Source organism: Nicotiana sylvestris, chromosome 3 (genome assembly GCF_000393655.2).
Source record: "Nicotiana sylvestris chromosome 3, ASM39365v2, whole genome shotgun sequence".
NCBI lineage: Eukaryota > Viridiplantae > Streptophyta > Magnoliopsida > Solanales > Solanaceae > Nicotiana > Nicotiana sylvestris.
Window position 1 is genome coordinate 107975001 of NC_091059.1, and position 23536 is coordinate 107998536.

Genomic DNA, 23536 nt, shown 5'->3' on the forward strand with positions numbered 1-23536 from the left:
AATGATGAGAACCCGTCACACATCATAGAAAAAAAACACACGAATCTAACCCGAAGGGTCATACCTCCACATGAAACATCTCAAGTCACTATGCTCAAAATCGATAACCACGCACAATTTGATGTTTAGAACCAAAGCAAATTATCATAACCATGGTGAAGCAATTAACATATCATTAAACAAACCCATAAGGACACGACCGATACGCCATCCGCCGAGTAATACCTAATACTCTTCCCGCTCGAATCCCAATGAGAGGCCCTAATAAAATTGCACCATTTATGCCTATAACCAAAAAATCCTAACGCCTCGCAACACAGAAAGTTAACTCATAGATCTCCCCCATATCACTAATAAACTCAATAATAATCGAATCAACACATCCCTCAATAATACAGCTCAGAGTCAACCAAGCCGACTCGATGTAGCACACACATCCCTATTGGCCTACCAATGAACCCCTTATCAAGGAGTTCTTGAAGATGCTCCTTCAACTCCTTTAACTTTGCTGGTGCCGTACGATACGTTACCCAACACCAAATCAATACCGAAATCAACAACCCTGTCCCGTGACATGCCCGACAGTAGGAAACACATCCAGAAAATCCTTCACCACCGGAATTGAATCAATGGTAGGAGTCTCTGCAGTGACATCTATCACGAAGGCCAAATATGAATGACAACCCTTCTCAGTCATCCACTGGGTCTTCAAAAATGAAACATCCCTACTGAAAGCATAATTCGTCGAACCTCGCCACTCAATCTGTGGCATCCTTGGCATAGCCAACACTGCTGTCTTAGCGTAACAATCCAGAATAGCACGACACAGAAAACAACTAGTCCATACCAAATACCACACCAAAATCCAGCATGCCAAGTAACAAGGATCCACTCAGGTCTCCAAACCTCCAATAGTTATCACACAAGACCGATATATACGATCCACAACCACGACCTAACCTATTTATGAGAATCTCCCAGTATCCAAATCCATACAACACACGAGTCACCATATCCGATCCTAAATCCACTGTCCGAATATACAACACACCTCTAATACCCAATCATCCCATGAGAGGTACTCCCATAATTCTTCTGTGCCACCAAGCAAACTCGAATATCAGTAGTCGATCCAATAAGAGAGTGCCACAATACTAATGAAGTATCATCAACTCAATCACATTCCCTTTTTTCTGAAGTGCATACCATCATCAAGCTACACCACTTAGTAATATCATTTCCCCAATCATCTGAAGCTGCACGTGCTGGCTAAGAACTTTATGACCTTTCTTTCCGAACTGGACCGTAACTTTACATATGCAAATCTCAATACTACCCAACATACGGCATATACCATACCATCCTAGGATAACCATGAGAACTTTATATCCCTTCCGAGCCACAAGCAACTATGTACTCAACTAGCCAAGAACTTTCCATTGATCCCATTTAGAAGAAAATCACTACACATCCCCTACTCCTCATGCTCGTAGAAAATACGCATTTCTAACCGTGGTATAAACCCTTAAGAACTCTCTAAATTCCATTTACACAAAACCCAACTGTCAGGACTGAATCCTTCTTACTCAACCAAGCTACGCATGTCACTAAGACCCAAGAACATTGCCGCGAAACACCTGTAGAAACTTTTTACCTCATAAGTACCCAAAGAGCTCATCATATCCTTTCCCATGCTGATCCGACCTATTACCAAGCTATCACATCTATACAAGTTCCTCTAAATTTACCTTCAACTTGGTACTTCTTCTCGCTATAACACCACAATTCCTCAACCCAGACACACCACACGAGACCTAAGCATAAACCACACCGCTTAAGGCTCATAAGCAGCTGGATACTCTCTTAGATATTACCAAATGCACCTCATTCAAAATACCTACGATGAAGTGACTCCATGCTAACCCAAAGCCATTAACTTCACCTTCTACTAATATATAGAATCCCCCTAATGATATTGAAATACCACGAGTCTTGACACCCTCCAATGCAAACCTCAGTTTCTAGCCAATTATACAACTTGAAAATATCTAATTATTACATGTAAAATCTTGAACCTATTAGAACCATTCTCGAGAGTCGTCCACTCTACTCAAACCGCAATTAGACCGATCAAACGGATCAGACGACCTGTGCTCCATTAGCACTCCGACACCGCAGAATGTAACCTTACCTATAACCAAGCAACTTCCTACTCTATGAACCGTACATCCTTTACCAATAACAACTCAAGTCATTCCATGATTCTCATACACCCATAAAGCATAAAATAACCCTTATTGAAATTTCTTTTACTCAAGCCATCCTCGGTCTCAACCTCCGTAAGTCATAACTGACTCACCTATACGCCTTAGACTAAGGCCAACATAGCACATAACTGTGCAATCAACTATTCAATAGCAGACTCCCCCACTTAGCTCAAAGCCATAAATCAAAACACATAATAACTAATAACGCATATACTTTATTACTGCAGTAATACCATAGTGAGATTAAACTCAATCCTTCATAAGCTCGTGAAACACAGACCATCTAGTACTTTAAATCTTCTGCATATCTCGCATTTACCCTCATAACAATAAAGCCCATTATCTTAGGTGACCCAAATTCAATTTGCAACACATATATTTCCCTGGTAACAGAGATCTTCCAATAAATGACATAAAGGATCACGCAAACTCCAGAACAATCCGTAGTAGAGAGTCTACCTGCCTCGCCTCAAACTAACATCTCCTTATACCCTTCTGTTGTCATAAACATTACGCAGTCACTTAATCTTCCTAAGTCTGAACTCATATCGCAACATGAAATTTACTTCACTCCCCAATTAGATAACATGAAAAGATTATTCACACTCCCATAACTCGGGGCTATACACCAAATCAAGATGGAAATCAAGCACCAAATAGTTCTTTCTGCCCTCAAGAAGACCCTTCTCATCTCATTCAGTTCATATGAACACATCTCATAGTCACATCACACTCATCACATAGCTATCTAGTAATCACTCCCACTAATATGGGCACTATCGGATAAACAAATCCAAAAGCACATGCTCACACAATGAATGCCTCAGTGCTCAAGCTGTAGGCAAAACTCAGCCTCAAGTCCTCCATACTGGCCCAACATCAGCACACAGAGATCACTTCTCACCCCTCGATCAAGAATCATAAGCCGACAATGCACAGCTGATACCGAGCGCTCATGCGCGCATATGAACGCGTGGAAGGAATTCAAAGAGTTACACTTCAAGCTGAACTAAGGGCGCATGATAAGAATTCAAGAACGTGAAATTTTTCCTAAAGGTTTTGTAGCCTTCCGAGGATAAGTACAGACGACTCTGTACCGATCCGCGAGACTCTACTAAACCTACTGATGACTTATGAGACCTATGTAACCTAGTCTCTCATACCAACTTGTCACGACCCCAAAACTTACCCGGTCGTGATGGCGCCTATCGTTAAACTAGGTCAGCCAACACAACTCCCTAATTTAACCATTAATCAAATAAGAATCATTTTTAAGCCTTTAATTAATCCATTATCTCTTAATATAAGTCTTAATGAATAGTGCAGAAATAATATACAAGCCCGACAACGGGGTGTCACAAGTCACTAGCATCTACTAAGGTCTGAATACAACAAGACTTTATGAATGTACTAAACACAGTCTAAGGAAGACAAGAGGGATAAAAGTAGTGCTACGAACGTTGGGCAGCTACCTTGCTAATCTGATGACTCTGCCACTATGCAATCAATACCTGCTACCGGGTTTAGAAATACCTGAATCTGCACACAAGGTGCAGGGAGTACTGTGAGTACGTCAACTCAGTAAGTATTAAAGGTAAATGAAAGTAGATCACTTAGAAAACACGTAAACTTCGTCAAAAAGCTACAATAAAAGCAGGACATTTCCGACACAATACAGAAATCATTTACTTCAAAAAAATCATGCTCAGTTTCGATAAAAACCTTTGAAAACAACTTTCAATAGTTTCAAATGAGTGATAAGATAGTGAGTAAAATTGATAGAAAACATAAAAAGCCCCTCTAGCAAAGCATGTATCACATACCGCCCCACAGGCATATCATCAACAGAACCAGCCCCTCGAGCTACTTCACAATCATTCGTAATCACCCCCTCGGGCACAACATGAATAAGGAAATTCCCCTCAGGACACAATATGAAACAAACAACAGCCCCTCGGGCTACATTACATCACTCACACTAGGTACCTATGCTCACTAGGGGTGTACAGACTCGGGAAGGGGCCCCTTAATGTCCAAGCACAATATCAAGCCATCTTGTGGCATAATAAATACACTTTATGCCTCATATCAAGCCACCTTATGACATAAAAACTCAGGCCCTCGGCCTTATAATCATAAATCAGTACAACACTATTGCGGCGTGCAGCCTGATCACAAAATAACCTCACAACACAGGCCCTCAGCCCTACTCAGTCAGAAATCTCTAAAAGGCACTCGGGCACAGTAAAATATGATGCTCAGCTCAAAATATCATTTAAGATGTCAAAACAATATAAACATGGTTGAGTTATGAAAACAATGGAATATAGCATGATTGAGTACAAGTATAAAGTCAAAACAGTGAGGAATAGTAGTAATATTCCCCTAAAGGTCCAAAACAGTTGGCACGAGGCCCAAATATGGCATTCGGAAACATGATGATAGCAAACAGTTTTCAATCAAATACACAGTAAAACAGTCATTCAGGATGGACTAAGTCACATTTCCCAACAGTATACGACTCCACGCTCGTCATCTAGCATGTATGTCACCTCAATATTGCACAACGATGTGAAATTCGAGGTTTCATACCCTCAGGACAGACATTTACAATCATTACTTACTCTATCTGGTCCAAACTCTAGCCCGCGATGCCTTCGCACCTCGAATCCACCTCCGGATGCTCCAAATCTAACCAAAATCAGAATTATACCATCAAAATATGCTAAGGGAACAAAGCCCACTCGAAAATATCTAATTTACATCAGAAATCCAGAAATTGCTCAAACTCGGCCCCCAGGCCCACGTCTCAGAATCCAATAGAAACCACATCAATAGAATCCTTTCACTCTCACAAGTCTGTACATATCAAATACATCAAAATCCGGCATCAAATACCCATTCAAATTCCCAAAGGAATTCTCAAACTTTTCTTCCATTTTTCCACAATTTTCACTCTAATTTCTCAAATTAAAAGATGAAATTCAAGAATAAATCATGGAATTAAACCAAATATGAGTGAATAATACTTACCCCAATTTCTCCACTAAAAATCTCCTCAAATTTCACCTTTTACCGAGCTCTCCAATGGTTTTTGTGATATTGGACTTAAACCCTCGTTTTTAAAAATATAAGCTGACTGCCGAGGTATTCTTCATAGCGAACGCGGAATCACCCTCGCATTCGCGAACCTCAAAGCTTCTCTGACCAAATCCTCAATGCGAGGACCCACACATGAATGCGATGACCACACAGCTCGACCCTTTGCGAACTCGGACACCAATCGTAAACGCGTAGCCTTAAACTCATACACCTTCGCGAACGCGGGACCTACCTCATGAACGCGAAGAAAAACTTGACTGCCCCTCTCATTAACCCGTCACGAACGTGAAAACCTCTCACGAACGCGAAGAAGGATTTCTCTACAACAAAATACCAGAAAATCTGCCAAGTCCAAAGTCCAAAAATTGATCCGTTAACCACCGAAACACACCCAAGGCCCTCGAGACCTCAACCAAATATGCCAACATATCCCATAAAATTATTCAAACTTTTTTTGACCTTCGGAATGCTCAAAACATTATTAAAACACAAAATTCGCATCGGATTCAAGCCTAAGAATTCCAAAACTTTCAAATTCTGCTTTCGATCAAAAAGTCTATCAAACCTCGTCCGAATGACCTGAAATTTTGTACACACGTCACAAATGATACAATGAATCTACTCCAACTTCCGGAATTCCATTCCGACCCCTATATCAAAATTTCACTTATCAGCCGGAAAATGACAAAATTACAATTTCGCCAATTCAAGTCTAAATCTTCCACGAACCTCCAAAATACATTCCGATCATGCTCCTATGTCCCAAATCACCCAACGAATATAACCAAATAATAAAAATTCCAATCTGAGATCAGACATTAATAAGTCAAAACTTGGTCAAACCTTTCAAATTTTAGGCTTTAAACTGAGAACTGTTCTTACAAATTCATTCTGATTACCCTGAAAACCAAAACTGAAAAATTACATAAGTCATAATACATCACACGGGGCTATCCATGCCCGATAACTGGCAAGCAAAGTGCAAAAGCTCAAAACGACCGATCGGGTCGTTATAGTTTTGGTCACCATGGCCAGCCTAGTATGGATTCTATCCCCTTGGATTGGGAATACCAGCATGCCCAAGAAACACATAATAAACACGAAGACCTATGATGAATCCAAACCAAGGAAGTGATTGAGAACTCATCATCAAAAACACGGTAAGAGCAACTATGACTGTATCGTACATAAAGGAAGTCAAAGGGTATGCAGGAGTGCTTCAGGCATTTCAAGTTGTCATTTTTCTTTAGCCCCATGATTTTTAGAAATTCCATAGCAGTGTGATTTTCCGGTGCTAACAGACCAGGGCTATCCCCAAGGCAACCCAGCAAATCCTCCTATTTCTTCTAGAAGGGGAGTTATTTCTATGTTCCTAAAGCGGAACACAACCCTTTCCTTATCCCAAAACATAGTTGTAGCCTCGATCAACATTTTGTTGGGTTGAAGATCCAGTAAAAGAAGGAAAGTTTCCTAAGACTCATTTCACATGGTTTTGGTCACATGAAGGAAGATCCCTCCACCAATCTAGAAAAAGTGAAGGTATGTTACCGACCATACCAAATCTGTGGACTTCGTGCCTTATTTTCTGCAAATCAAAAGAGAGTTAGGCCCTTTACCCCTCTTAGGTCATCTATTTATGCAGTAATGATTAACATATTGGCACTTATTTCTCTAAATTAATGCACATAATCGTGGTTGCGTCCGTTGGAATTATGGAAAACCCGATGGACTTTGGCTAAGGTTTGTCTTAAAGGGTCATTATGTGGACAACATATTAACTCGGCCAGGTTTGACCATGATGCATGCACAGTTAATTAGAGTAAGATTGCTATATAGGTTTAGAATAGGACCCTCAAGCGGACAACTTGAGGGGGAAGGCATGGAACCGTCGAACGCACCGCTGATTGACTAGTTTTACCGCAAATACGCCTTTCCAAATTTAAAGGGTGATATATAGGAAGAGCGCAAACACTCATCAAGTGTTGCTATAGGATTGATTACGCACGAGTGAAATATGATGTTGAGCATGATTTATGCAACAATAAATAGCATGTTGTCAAGTATTTGCACGTAAAAAATGATAAATGCATTATTTAAATAATTGAAAGATAGGTACGGAAAAAGAAGACAAAGAGACAAGTCAGTTTCAGGAAAATAAAGAAATCATAAATTCTTGAAAATAGACAACTAAATTCAAATAAGGGGAAAGAGTACGTGGGATAGAGCATGCTTGGACTAATTCACAAAAAATAAGTTCGTTATGGTAAGAGCCTAAAATATCCCCAGCAGAGTCGACATGCTATCACACCCCTTTTTTCCCTTTTGATGGAGAAGTCCGGGTTTTAACATTCATGGGGGAACAACTCGTTTCCTTTTGGGAATTGGGTATTTGAAGAGTCGCCACCTAACGGATTATGGTGCGTTAGGGCAACTAGAGTGATTAACTCATGTAACTAGTCTGCATTACCAGAGAATTAGGGTAAGGGATCAAAATAACCTTGAGGAGAAGGTGTTAGGCACCCCTCGCGGTCCACAACAGTGGGTCCTAACCGAACATAAAATATGTGAATTAGTCATTTTAACAAGTAAACAGTTTTAACACATATTTGCAAATAAAGGCATGTTTTCTCATTCTAAGGACATGTACGATTCAAGTAATGAAAGTAAGAGAGAGGTTTGAACAGCTTACACATGTATATGTAAAAAAAAGGGAGTTTATAGAATTTAAACACATATGGGAATCGGGAAAGGGAAGTCCTAAGTTGATTAGCCTACAGGATCATACCCATGCAATGCCCGGTAATCACTCCTCAACGAGGGGCTACACGTGACATTAGCGCGTAGTCATCATATCCTTTTACTGCCCATTACCCTCCCTTTAGTGGTTATAAGCGAGTTTAATTAATGACCTCTAAGTGTGTTGTTACCCGTCCCTTCCTTATGGTCCTGGAGGAATTTAGGACCACTAAATCCGGACAGTTCTAGACAATCTAAGGTTTTTAAAAGGTAAAAATCTAGGAGACAAGAAAATAACATGTAGGACAAGAAAATAGGGACAAATAGTTAGAAGGCTCACATTTACCTCGGCATGTATATAGACAATCCAACAACACGTCTAAAGCTTAGATTTTCAAAAGAAGTTCAGAAATCCTAAGAACTTGATATCTAAATGAACATCACAAAAGCAGAACATGCAGCGTTTGTTTTTTAGGGAAGCGGCAGGATCCTAAGCAGTTTGCCTACTGGTTTTACAGCTTGTTAAACCTGGATAATTTCACATATAAACAGAACTGGTTTCACAATTATTTAATGCCCTAAGGCTTGCCTGAGTGCATATATGCAGTCACACTTCTGGGAAGACATTTTGAAGTCTTTTATCCTATAAGCATGCTTTCTAATGATATTAACTAACACAGCGTTGAATACTATTAAAAAAACGAGTAGGACAATTAATAAGACTGATTCAGAACCTATAGGTGTGAGTTAAAATTAAACTAATTTTAGATCCTATAGGCATGAGTTCTACTTAAAACTGATTTTAGACCCTATAGGCATGAGTGCTAATTAAAACTGATTTTAGATCCTATAGGCATGATTTCCATAATTAAAGCTGATTTTAAATCCTATAGGCACGGTGTCTAATCATGTAAAGCAAAATAGGCAGAACTTATTTCAACCAAAGCAAACCCTATAGGCAGGTTGTCTAACACAACACATGTAAACCAAAATAAACCCTAAAGGCATGTTATCTGCCCAATTTTACCCACAGTATACAACAACCCTCCCTTTTCACTAGTCACCCCAATATTCGTTTACAAATAATTATTATAGACCAATGATTGAATAACAAATTACATAAGTAAAATGTACATTAAGCTATAAGGAGTCTGAAGTAGGCCCAAAGCAAATCCTGATATACCAGACCTTCAATAGTCTCAAATGCCCAAAGTTTCATAGGCAATTTCGTGTCTAGGTGTGTCAGAGTTCCCTAAAGACCTCAAGGATCTCGGGCAGTGCTCACACCCAGACCTTTCTCAAACAAGCACTGATTTATCTGAAGTGTGGAAGAGCCAGCCCTGATATGCCAGAGTTTAGAGAGACCTCAAGGATCTCTAAGCAGTACGCATACTAGAGGGGCAGGACTTACTAAGCTAAGAATAAGTGAAAGTGCTTGACATGATTTGAAAGAGTTTGGTAAACAATATGGAGAGGATTCTAAGAAGTAAATAGATTTTTTGAAAACCAATACTAATTTGGAGGTAAAAACAGTTTGAGAAAAGTATGGAAAACACTTTTAAGTCAAACACAAATCACAGAACAACCATTATTCAGAAACACTTGGCAAGCAAGTTCCACACAAGGAAAGAGGGGTTGGGGACACATAGAATACACCTTAGTGGAGCACATAAACAACAGGGTTCCTAGAATTCTCAAGGGGTTTTACACAACTAATGGGTTAGATGTAATGTAGGTCATTGAAATATAAAGCAAAGATCACAACATAAACATATTGAGGACATATAAAAAATACAACTAGAGCTACGCTAGAGAGACCAGATATCTCAGTAAGAGTAAGACAGAACAGGCAAGAACTTAAATGGACAGGCTAGGTAAATATTAACAAGTGTAGACATGCTAATTACACACTTAAAAACAAAGTTTAGGCATTCTAGATAAACAGTAGTCAGACAAACAGGCTAATCATATATGAAATAAGATAGTGTAAGACATGTTAAACAAGATAGTAAACAGGCAAGTAAAGTGGAGACATGCTAATCACCTATTTGATCTACGTAGTATTTGGGCATGTTAGATAAATAGTAGACATGCAAATAAGTTGAAACATGCTAATCGGGTATTGAACAAGGTGTATTAGGCATGCTAGATAAGTAGTAAACATAAGCAGGAATGAACTCAGGACTAATGAACTCAGGCAGTAAATAAACAAAAAGGTTTAGATTCCAAAACTTAATCAAAAGCATACCAGTTAGGGAAAGAGAAAACAAGATGTAAGAAAGGTGTTGTGCAGTTTCTAGCATTGGCTTACAGCCGGTTAGACTGGTGAAGATCACAAGTTAGCAGGAAGAACATAGAACCTTTTTAGAGTGTAAGAGTAGTTAATGAACTAATGTTCGTATCCAGAAGTGAGAATAGAGGAGAGTATATATAGTAGTTAAGAGAAAGATGAATGAGGTAAAGGGAATCAAACATTCAGTAATTAAGGAAGCCATATAATCAATTACACACAAATTTGCGTGGTTTTTCCTTAATTAAGGGTAATTACCCAACGGTAAAGGCAGAATACATTTATGGAAAAAAGAATCGAGTGAAACCTAAGCATATAATGGGCAATTAGGGGTACATAACAAGGGGTTTAATTAAGGAAACAGTTCGTAAGAATCAGCAAGTATCGCAGATAATTCAAATAAGGCAAGAAACTAAATAAGGCTGCAAATAAAGGAATAATCAAGGCTCAACATATAAGTTTTAATGAAACAAATTAGTAAATAAAGAATTCAAAAAAACACTGATTTAAGGAGAAAAATATAGGTTTTCCATAAATAGATAAACAGAATGAATATAGACACATAGAATCAGTCGAGAAGTCGAACAAAGAACCTTAATAGCGGCACATTAGGGTAAAAATCACAGGACATCGTATTAAGCTAAAGAAAAATCACATAAACCAAAGCATAGAATGAAATCGAAGCACAAGTAACCCGGATAAGCTCAGAATCCGAGCAAAGTGTCAAAAAAATTAGGGTTTTAGCATAAACTAATTACGGTTGAAACAGATTCAACAAAATCTGTCAAAACACATGAGAATAGAAGATTAAATACATAAAATTGGCAAAACATTTTGAAGAAACAGATTTTCAAGAAACCTTAGTTTAGGAAAATGAAAAACCACTCGAAAATCGGAAGATTTTTTTAAAACTCATCTGAAAAAGGTTCAATCCATCTCAGATCTTACACAGATCTAGGAAGTTCAAAGGACGGAATTAGGGTTTTGAGAAAAAATAACACAGAGATGAAGAAGTAGGCTTAGAAATCCATAGGTTTAAGGAGAAATAGGAAGATCTTACTCGAAATCAAACCAGAACAGCGTGAAAAAGGCAAGAAAGGCCCACAGGTGTAAGCGGACTGACCGTGGTCCCTCGAGAACCTTAGAGATGGCGGTACCAGCATAGGAGAGGCCATTAGAGGCCTGGTGGTGGTGAGAAACTACCATGAATGGCAGTAGATGAATGACGATGAGGGCGAATTAGGGTTAAGATTGGAGAGCATTTGAGAGGAGGAGACGTGAGTGACAGCGGTGAGAGGAGAGGAAATGAGAGGTTTGGGGGGGGGGGGTCATTAGGGTTTAATTATGATAGGGAGGATATGGGCCATTGATAAAAAATGATCAACGACCAGGATTTAACAAGAACTTGGTCGGGTAGATAAATGGTTTGGGCTTAAGGTCTCTAGGCTGCCTGATAAGGATATTTCGGTTGGTCCAAGTGGGTAAGGGGTTGAAATTAGGCTAGCTAATTAGACTAAATCCGAAAATAAGAGGGCCATTTATTAAATACTCATTTAATTGATAAAATAATTTTTAAAATAACTAATAGATTGTAAAAATGATTTTCATGCTTGAAAATATTTTAAAATGATTTTCATGCCTGAAAGTATTTTAAAATAATTAATTAATATTTAAAAACTATAAAAGGCTATTTTCTGGTAAAATAATGTAATAATGCATGCATGGCTATAATTGCAAAGTAATTACAATTGCGTCTTAAAAATACAAATGTGGCTATTTATGCAATAATTGAAACTTAGTACAAATGCAAATGATAAAAGTAAGGCACATAATTATTATAAAACTATTTGTGATACAATTAGCGATTGTTTTATAAACAAAATACTGGGAAAAGTTAATTAAAATATTTTAAAAATACATAAATTGTATGAAAAATACTAGTTGATGTCAAGGCACAGTTTTGAAAATATTATGGGAAACATTGGGTATCAACAGTTATAACACATTTAAATAGAACAGTAAAGTAGGCATGCTGGCAATTTAATTATTCAACTCAACAGTTAAAGCAAAACACTAATTTGAACAATGTGAAGTATAAAACTCGGTACATCCCTACATGTAAATATCGGAAATGTATGAAAATGCACCATGTGATCAACCACTCGGTACCGCATATGGCCATTTGTCCCAGGGAAATCCATACCAGAACATGTATAATACTGACTTCAAGTCAACCGATACCTTGAAACAAGGGTAATCCAACCCTGCGGAGAAATCCATCTCCATGTATTAATACTTCGGACAAATCCATGCCCAGGGAAATTCATCCCTCAATAATATCATCCGTGCTCACTGGGGGTGTATAGATTCCGGAGGGGCTTCTTTCAGCCCAAGCGCTATAACAAGCCAATGAAGGCATGATCAATATTCTACTGCGGCGTGCAGCCCGACACCATACTGTCAGTCATAATCAGACTCTCAGTCTCTCTATGTCATCACCTTCCAGTCTCACACATACAGGCTCATGATGGCATGAAACTAGCCCGAAACAATGATATAATGTGTCAAATAATAACAACCGAGACTGAGACATGACATGTTATGCATGAACAAGAGTGAGTACATAATATAAATGAAGCTAATAAGATGAAAGCAAGAAACGACCACTCGGGTCTCAACAATATTGGAGTAAAGCCCTAACATGATAATTAGCATGATTTACATTTCATTAACTTAATGACACCATCACAACACAAATATCAGCAAGAAAGAGTCACTAGCGGCTCCATGGAATGATCCATGCCACAATTCTCCCAGTGCACGCCCACACGCCCGCCACTTGGCATTTGCGTCACCTCAATATTAATCATAGAACACATAGTTTGGGGTTTCGAACCCTCAGAACCAAGTTTGGAAGCGTTACTTACCTCAAACCAAGCTATAAATCTAGACCGCAATGCCCTTGCCTCTTGATTCGGCCTTCAAATGCTCTGAATCTAACCAAAATCAGTATATTATCATCAATATGTGCTAAAGGAATGAAACTCATACGAAAATTAACAAATTAAAAAAAATCCCGAATTTGGCTCAAATCCGGCCCCGGGGCTCTCGAAATCCAACAATAATTGAGAAACTAGAAACGCATTTAACTCCCGAGTCCATACATACCAAAATCATCAAAATCAAACCTCAAATGGTCCCTCAAATCCTCCAAAGTTCTTCCCTAATTTTCACTAATATCATGATTAAACAATGGAAAAATGGTCATAAATACAAAAATTAAAGTTTAAGTAGCTTACCCGACTGAAAACCCTTGATTACTTCTTGAAGTCACAACCCTAAGCTCCAAACTCGTCCAAAAATGGTGAAGAAATAGCAGAGGTGAAGAAATGGCAGAAATTCGCGAAGGGTGGCTTTAATAGTTTCTGTTGAGGATACTCGCACCTGCGGCCCATTACTCGTGCCAGCGGGACCGTTTCTGCGGTCAAACCAACCGCATCTGCGGTTTTCACTTATCCGGCCTTAGACGCATCTGCGGCCTAATACTCGCACCTGCAGGACCGCTTCTGCGGACCTCACACCTGCGGTCCCCACTCTACAGGTGCGGTTATGACAGCTGAAGGAAATCTTTAGCACTTCCTCAAATCCCATCTTTAATACGTCAACCTCCAGAAATCAACCCGAGGCCCTTGGGACCTCAACCAAACATAAAAACCAGTCACATAACACCATTCAAACTTAGTCGAGCCTTCGAATCACTCAAAACAACACCAAAACACCAAATCACCCTCGGATTCAATCCTAAGAACTTAGAAACTTCAAAATTCCACAAACAACGTCGAAACCTATCAAATCACCTCCGTATGACCTGAAATTTTGCACAAACATCACAAAAGATACTACGAACCTACTCCAATTTTCGGAATTCCATTCCGACCCGATATCAAGATTTTCACTACCGACCGGAAACTCCAAATTTTCAATTTAACCAATTCAAGCCTAATTATACCATGGACCTCCAAATTACATTCTGAACATGCACCTAAGTCTAAAATCACCTAACGGAGCTATCCAAACCATCAGAATTCAAATTCGAGACCTTCTACGCATAAGTAAACATTCGGTTAACTTTTCCAACTTAAGCTCCTAAATTAGAGACTAAGTATCTCATTCCACTCCAAGACCACTCCGAACCAGAACCACCTAACACGATACGATGAAATATAGCTGAACTACACATAAAGAAGAAGAAATAGGGAAAATTAGGCTGTAATTCATGAAACTAACGGCCAGATCATTACAGTTGTAGTGTTCGTACAGGGACAGGTAAGATACATATGGATAAGGTGTCTCAAGTCTCTTACAAGCACCACAATACTTTTAACAAATTAAGTACAATTGTCTTCCTTCTTTCTAAAATAATTGAACCTCCTTTTTTTTATTGAATTACATTTCTAAACACTTTCATTGATTTTCTTGTTTGCCCTTATTTTTTGAGTAGTTGTCTTTCAGTCCTCCTAGTCACTCAGTCCTCCCAATCACTCGGCTCTCACGCTCGGCACTCGCATATAGTAGTTACCTGCGCTCACTGCTGGTATGTCAGACTGTGGAGGGGAGGATCCTGCCCAAGCACTAATATAAGCCAGTCATGGGATGAATCAATAAAGCATGCTACGACGTACAGCCCGATCCCATAATTATCACTCACAATCTAGCCTTCGTCCTCACTCAGTCATCAGTCGCTCGGGCTCAATAATCTCATGACAATCAGCCCAAAGAATGATGATATGATGTATCAATAGATGGCAACAGAGACTGAGATATGATATGCAAATGATATCTGAGACAGAGTATATAATTGCAAATTAAGAAAGAAATTCAACAGCAAAACAACCTCTGTGGTTCCCAACAATACTAGCATATAGCCTAAACATGATTTCTAACAAGAATCACACCTCAATTTCTCTAAGACATGGAGAGTACACGAATAATTACAAGATTATCTGACTACACAGTTATATGGAATCGACTGAGTCACAATTACTACGGCGCACACTCACACGTCCATCACCTAGCATATGCGTCACCTCAACACCAACCACATAACATGTAATTCATGGATTCATACCCTAAGAACCAAGTTTAGAAGTGTTACTTACCTCACAACGTGTAAATCTCTACTCCAACAAGTAACCTTGCCTCGTGAATCGGCCTCCGAAGGACTCAAATCTAGCCACAAACAACTCGATACAATTAACACAAGCTATAGTAATCAATTCCATATGATAAATCTAAGTTCATTAACAAAAGTCAAAAAAAATCAACTCAAAAAGTCAACCCCAGTCCCACATATCGGAACTTGACAAAATTAACAAAATCAGAATATCCATTCAACCACGAGTCCAATCATACCAAAATTACTCAATTCCGATCACAACTCAACCTTCAAATCCTCAAATTAAAGCCTATGAAGTTTCTACAATTTTTCCAGTTTTTCCAACCTAAAACACTAATTAAATGGTAAAAACAATGATAGATTCATGTATAACAACCAAATCCGAGTTAGAATTACTTACCTCAATCAACTCTTTGAATATTTCTCCAAGAATCGCCTAAATCCAAGGTCTCTAGCTCGAAATATGAAAAATGTGTTCAAAGCCTCGATATTGAAATAAATAGCTACTGCCCAGGTGTTCTCTTTCGCGAACACGGAAAGTGCCTCGCATTCGCGAAGCACAAAACTCAGCTGCCCAAAACTCCTCTTACCAGAACGCGAAGGCTCCCTTGCGAACGAGATGCTGCACGGAATTCCGCCGACGTGAACGCATCCCCTTGACCACGAACACAAAGACTTAAAGCTTGGTGCCCAAGCGGGCCTTATCCTCCTACGCGAATGCGAGTACTTTCTTACGGTCGCGATTCTCAACTTCCCCATACCTTCGCGAAAGTGAAGAAAAAATTTGCCCCGCCTCGCATATACTCTTCGCGAGTACGAGACATCTCTTGTGAACGCATATAAGGAAACCAGACACCAGAAAAATCTGCAGCTCAACAAGGCCAAACTCAATCCATAAACAATCCAAAACTCACCTGAGGCCCCCAGGACCCCTTCCAAACATACCAACACATCCTAAAACATCATCAAACTTAGTAGAATCCTCAAATCACATCAAACAACATCGAAAAAATTAATTGCACCCCAATTCAAGCCTAATAAATTATTGAACTTCCAACTTCTAAAACCAATTCTGAATCACACCAAACCTACTCTGATTAAACTCAAATTTTGCACAAAAGTCCTAAATGACACAACGGAACATTTTCAACTTTCGAAACCAAAATCTGAGCGCGGTGACCACAAAGTCAATTCTCAGTCAAACCTCTCAACTCTCCAAACTTCTATTTTTCCAACTTTCGCCAATTTAAGCCGAAATCATCTACGAACCTCCAAATCATTATCAGGACACACTCCTAAGTCCAAAATCACCATACAAAGCTATTGGAACCAACAAAACTCCATTCCAGAGTCATTTAAACACAATTCAACATCCAGTCAACTTTTTTGACTTAGGCATCTAACCTTGGGACTAAGTGTCCCAACTCATTCTGAAACACTTCCGGAACTAAACCAACCACCCCGGCAAGTCACATAACAACAAATGAGCACAATATAAGAAATAAATGGGGTTGGGGGGAGGGGGGAGAAATGGGGCTATAATACTCTAAACAACTAATTAGGTCGTTACATTCTCCCCCTCTTAAACAAATATTCGTCCTCGAACGGGTCTAGAATCATACCTGGAGTCTCAAATAGGTATGGATATCTGCTCTTCATCTCTTGCTTGGTCTCCCATGTAGCCTCCTCAACTGAACATCCTTTCCACTTCACCTTCACTAACGCTATGTTCTTTGACCTGAACTTCCGAACCTACAGGTCCAAAATGGCCACTGGCTTCACATCATAAGTCAAATCACCATCTAAATGAACCGTACTGTAGTCCAAAACATAATATAGATCGGCGAAATACGTCCGGAGCATGAAAACATGAAACACTAGATGAACACTCGATAGACTAGGCAGCAATGCAAGCTTGTAAGCCATCTCTCCAATCCTCTCAATCACCTCAAACAGGCCAATACACTGAGGGCTCAACTTTCCCTTCTTCCCGAACCTCATAACACCCTTCATGAGTGAAACTTTGAGCAATACCTTCTTTCCCACCATGTAAGCAACATCACAAACCTTTCGATCGGAGTAACTCTTCTGCCTATACTGTGCCATGCGAAGCTGATCCTAAATCAACTTAACCTTGTCCAAAGCATCCTGGACTAAGTCGGCAGCCAATAGCCTAGCCTTACCCGGCTCAAACCAACCAACTAGAGACCGACACCATCACCCATACAAAACCTCATACAGAGCCATCTGAATAATCGATTGGTAGCTATTGTTGTAGGAAAATTTGCAAGCGGTATAAACTGATCCCAAGAACCCCCAAAATCTATGACACAAGCGCGTAGCATATCCTCCAATATCTAAATGGTGCAACAAGACAGTCTGTCCATCTGAGGGTGGAATGTTGTACTCAACTAAACTCGTGTGCCCAACTCTTGCTGCACTGCTCTCCAAAACAACAATGTAAACTGTGTGCCCCGATCTAAAATGATAGACATCGACATACGATGAAGGAGAACAATCTTACGGATATAGATCTTAGCCAACTGCTCCAAAGAATTGGTAGTCCCAACTGGAGTGAAATGCACGTACTTGGTTAATCGATGCAAAATCACCCAAATAGCATCGAACTTTTTCAAAGTCCATGGGAGCCCAACTACGAAGTACATGGTGATACGCTTCCATTTTCACTCTGGAATCTCAATCTTCTAAAGCAAACCGCCCGGCCTTTGCGGCTCGTACTTGCCCTGCTGACATTCAAGCACTGAGCTACAAATGCCACTATGTGTTTCTTCAGCCTCGTCCACCAATAGTACTGCCTCAAGTCTTGATATATCTTTGTGTCACCCGGATGAATAGAATACCGCAAAATATAGGCCTCTTCAAGAATCAACTCACCTAACCCATCTACATTGGGCATACAAATCCCACCCTACATCCGCAATACCCCATCATCTCCGATAGAAACATCCTTGGCATCACTATGTTGAATCATGACCTTAAGGACAAGCAAATGGGGATGATCATACTGATGCTCTCTGATGCGATCATATAAGAAAGACTGAGAAACCACACAAGCTAAAACTGGACTAGGCATTGAAACATCTAACCTCACAAACTGTTTGGCGAAGGCCTGAACATCTGATGCCAACAGTCTCTCACCTATAAGAATAAATGCAAGGCTACCCATATTCACTGTCTTCCTACTCAAGGCATCGACCACCACATTAGCCTTCGCTAGATACAAAACGGTGATATCATAGTTCTTTAGTATATCCAACCATCTTTACTGCCTCAAATTTAGATCCTTTTGCTTGAACTAGTTCTTGAGACCCTGATGATAAGTAAATACCTCACAAGATACACCGTAGAGATAATGCCTCCAAATCTTCAATGCATGAACGATGGCTGCCAACTCCAAATCATGACCAAGGTAGTTCTTCTCATGAGGCTTCAACTGGCGTGAAGCATAAGCATTTATTCTACCCTCTTTCATCATGATACACCAATACTAATCCGAGAAGCATCACAATACACTACATAAGAACCCGTTGCTGAAGGCAAAACTAGAATGGTCAAGGTGGTCTTGAGCTTCTGAAAGCTCTCCTCACACTCATCTGACCACCTGAATGAAACACCCATCTGGGTCTACTTGGTCAAAGGCAGTACAATGAATGAGAAACCCTCCACGAAGCGACGATAATATCTGGCCAAGCCTAGAAAACTCTAAATTTTAGTAGTTGAAGACGGTCTAGGCCAACTCTGAACCACCTCTATCTTTTTTGGATCCACATTAATCCCTCACAGGACACCACGTGCCCCTACAACGCCACCGAACTAAGGCAAAACTCGCACTTGGAGAACTTGGCATAAAGCTTCTCCTCCCTCAACCTTTGTAGTACAATCTTCAAATGTTGTGCCTACTCCTCCTAGGTACGAGAGTACACCAGGATATCATCAATAAATACTATGACAAAGAAATCAAAATTGTCATGCCCCAAAATCCGAGGAGTGCGACCGGCGCTCAACCGAGTAAACCCGACTGAGCAAGCCTGCTAGATTTCATTCTACCCAAACTAGTTCATGAATAAAGAGGGAATGTTATCCTATCTTATCAAAACACTAAGAAATCTTCCATAAGCGACTTTCATTTCATTTCTGTTAATGACATCATTCATAGTTTACAAAATATTACAAGTTTACAAGTTTAATGAAAAACATGTTTATCAAGTACAAACTTTTCTAGTCCGGACTTCCAACATCAACCACCACCCACAAACAGTCTACGGAGCCTCTAAATATAAGAGAAGAGTAATAGAGAAATGCCGGCAACAAGGCTCCGACTATACCTCAAAACGTGATGAGAAAATAAACAAATGATACATGACATGACCCCGATAGAGTGGGGCTCACCAAGTATGCTGGGAAGGGAGTACCGCTATCACTGGCCGATGCCGCCCGTTATGGAACCACCTGTATCATAAAATAATACAGCACCCCCGGCAAAAGGGACGTTAGTGCCATCGAATAACACTAGTATGTAAAGCTAAAAGTCCTCTTTCAAAATAGAATGTCCGTATAAGCAGAACGACACATAGAAGCGGCAAGTCACAATCAACAATATCCAAATAACTAGTTGAAACATAACGATTTTCAAGTAAGAAAATAGTATATATATATATATATATATATATATATATATATATATATATTTGGTTGGGAGATCACTAGCACCGATACTACCACCGTCTTTGTTAGCACGGAGTCCGATCACGACCGATCGTCTAGGCCATCTCCCCACGGAACAATGTGGTTTGACATTGTGATGCGAAAGAAAGTTGTCACAAGAATAGTACCACCATGTGTGCAACATGGAGTCTGATCTCCACCCGATCAGCTAAGCCGCCTTCCCACATATGTCGTATGGGTTGGATTTTTTTCTTTTCCAATTCACATGTATTGGTTTCATCCCACTTTGGGGGAATAGTCACAAGTTCACCAATATTTCAATTTCATCCCAAGTCACACTCCACTCCTACACCGGCACGTTTAGTTTCAGGTGTGGGCCTTATGACCCACCCTTCCTCGGTATTGCTAATGATACTCCCAAAAACATTTTTGATTCGATTTAATATTGCACACAATTGTAGTATAAATACAAGTATACAAATAAAGCATAAATGCAATCGTGCTTACCTTAATACCTTTCACATTTTATAGTCTTTTTATTAATGTCCTCAATCTCTCCCGATAACAGTATCTCTTTGGCCCTTTGGCCTTTCACAAGATTCATCTTTTTTATGGCATGAAGGCCGTATTTGGTTTTTCCTCATTTTTATCTTTTTATTTCCAAGGGTAACCAACCAATATCAATGTACCAAATATTCCGGGAATCATATATTTTCGAGTCAATAGTAATAGAATCATCAAGCACAAAAGATTCTTCCCAAAGGGGGACATGCCAACCAACAATACGCATTAAAGTTATAAGCAAGCAATCACCTCAATTATCCTTGAATTACCCCTTGTTTCGTCATGACAAATGCACAACTTCAACATCGGAATGTGTAAGGACTAGCATTACATTGAATATATTTATAAAGAAAAGCATTATCTAAAACAACCACTTGTGAGTATAGTTCAGGTACAAGGCCTTTAGGCCATTCTATTTTTGGAAGTTAGTTCATAAGAGTTGAGTCGAGACTTATTTAATAATTTGCTTCACATGTTGTCATTTCATAGGCATCACTAGGCACAAATATAACTCAAGTCCTTAGCACATTATCCACATTCATTTTCCCCGATTCATTTAATGCATTTTCATTCGTCTTTATAGATTATCAACAAATAGACACATTCAGTCAAGGCATTTAGTACACATAAGAGAAACTAGGAGAATTTAAACAGATCGAATTCTTCTCACCCAATTAGTATACTAACCTTCATATAAAATGTGACTCAAGGCTATACAATCTTGGTAGGCAAACCACACTTAAACTTATGAAACAATATGAAATTCACTTCCGAGAGAGAAAGTTTAGCCTACATACCTTGTTTAAGCTTTCCTTAAGTTACTACGATGTTCCGAAAATTCTAGAAATCCCAATCTACTTTGAGACAAAACAAAATTGAACACAAATTAGGAAGGTATTCATGGTTTTAGCTCATTTGAGCATTTTATCAAATACTAGTTTAGCATCTTGATTTCAAATCTCTTTTGCAAGATTTCCTTCCTTCCCCAACCCAATCTTTACTTATTTATATTCGACACTCTTCCCACAAACCTAATTTGTACATGCATGTATACATAATACTATTACACCCAAGAATCATACCTCAATAACCCATCTCACAATCTCTACAACACCAACACAACCTAGGTTAGGCACTTATGGCTTCCGATCACCATCCCATGAGTTCTAATGTATATATCACACATAAATAATCACCATAAAGTAGTTACAGATGATAGACATACCTCTTGTAGTAAGAATCTTGAGAATCCCCACTTGTAATGTTCTTGATCAATTTAGGGATTTGAATGGTAATCTATGGATTTTCAAGATCAATCCTTGTTAATATAAGTGTTTAGGAGTAGTAATCAACTCAAAATACTCCAAAAATATTACCTTGGATCATAGGAAGGAGGTATGGGACGGATTCCCCTTGATAGAGCAAGCCCTAGCTAAAAGAAAATGACTTAGAGACTCTCCATACCCAGTCTTGGGGTATTTATAGGGATGCTAGGCGCGCGACCGCGGTCAAACCGTGCCCGGGACGCGGTGGCCGCGCTCAGAGGCAGAAATTATCAGTTTTCCCGCGGACGTGCATCTGACACAGGTCCGGTAAAATTGTCATAACTTTCTTTATACATCTTCAAATGACAAACACTTTGATGCGTTGGAAACTAGAATCAAAGAGCTTTAATTTTATAGGTTATGCATCACACAACACCTTATATAACTGGAGATATGATTGTCCAAAGTGAGGTCTTGTGAGTACTCATTCACAACTTTAGTCCATTATGAAATTTTCCAACTTGGCTTAGACTTAGGCCTCTCCTTACACCCCAAATCACCTATAATATAACTTATACGCTTATTAACATATCCAATTGATATCCATTATATCATGAATCCTCATTTGCACACAAAATAAAATAATTAGCCTACCTTGGCCCTACGAAATCTTAAATTACTTAGCAAAATTTTGCGGGGCCTTACATTCTCCCCCCTTTAGGATCATTCGTCCTTGAATGAGGAGTAGAGTCCTCCCTAAATGCTTAACACAGTATATCCCCCTTTTTTTCACCTACCTCAAGTCCCTAAATTTTAACTAACTCCCAACTTTTTCAGAAATTTCGGCCAAGTCTCTTTTGTAACTAGGCCTATCCACCTACCAGAGAACTACCAAAACCATCCTAACAACTCATCCACAACTCGACAAAGCACCACAAGGTATATATCCATAACACTAATCTCAGCATTATAAACGCTACATTATCATAATGTTACCTGAACATGGACTGCACATTCTTTAATCACAACACCTATAAGGTACCTTTCAAATCAAAACCAATTGTTATACAATCAAGCGAAAATATTTTCTTTCTATGACACTTTCGGCCTTCAAGGTGGCCTCCTCGAATTACAAACTTCGCCATAACACATTTACAGAAACAATCCCAAACACCAAACTTATCTAACAAGGATGACAGCTAGATACCTCGCATAAGCTAACAATCCATTAACTTCTTCTTCGATAATTCTCACCGGAATGATATACCAAAGATTCCCAATTACCTTCTTAGACATAAATACATGGAACATCAAAACCATGGAGGGCAACAATACGATGGGGGGGGACATCATACTCATAACTTGATCCATCTTTTTCAAGGTTCTATAACTTCTGAAGTGCACTACACCTACTTCATCCTTAGGGACAATTCACATAGCATCTTCCTAG

The 23536-nt window shown here is 39.3% G+C and overlaps 1 protein-coding gene across 1 annotated transcript in view; it reads right to left on the reverse strand.

Moving 5' to 3' along the window:
- The window catches only part of LOC138887811 (uncharacterized), a 40998-nt gene extending 21934 nt beyond the window's left edge, over nucleotides 1-19064 (reverse strand). The window contains exons 1-3 of the mRNA XM_070169599.1: nucleotides 18921-19064; nucleotides 18516-18800; nucleotides 17194-17323 (exon numbers count right to left, since the gene is read on the reverse strand). Of these exons, the coding sequence (XP_070025700.1) occupies nucleotides 17194-17323; nucleotides 18516-18800; nucleotides 18921-19064 (559 nt within the window). The remainder of the gene's footprint in view (nucleotides 1-17193; nucleotides 17324-18515; nucleotides 18801-18920) is intronic.
- Nucleotides 19065-23536: the final 4472 nt, after the last annotated feature.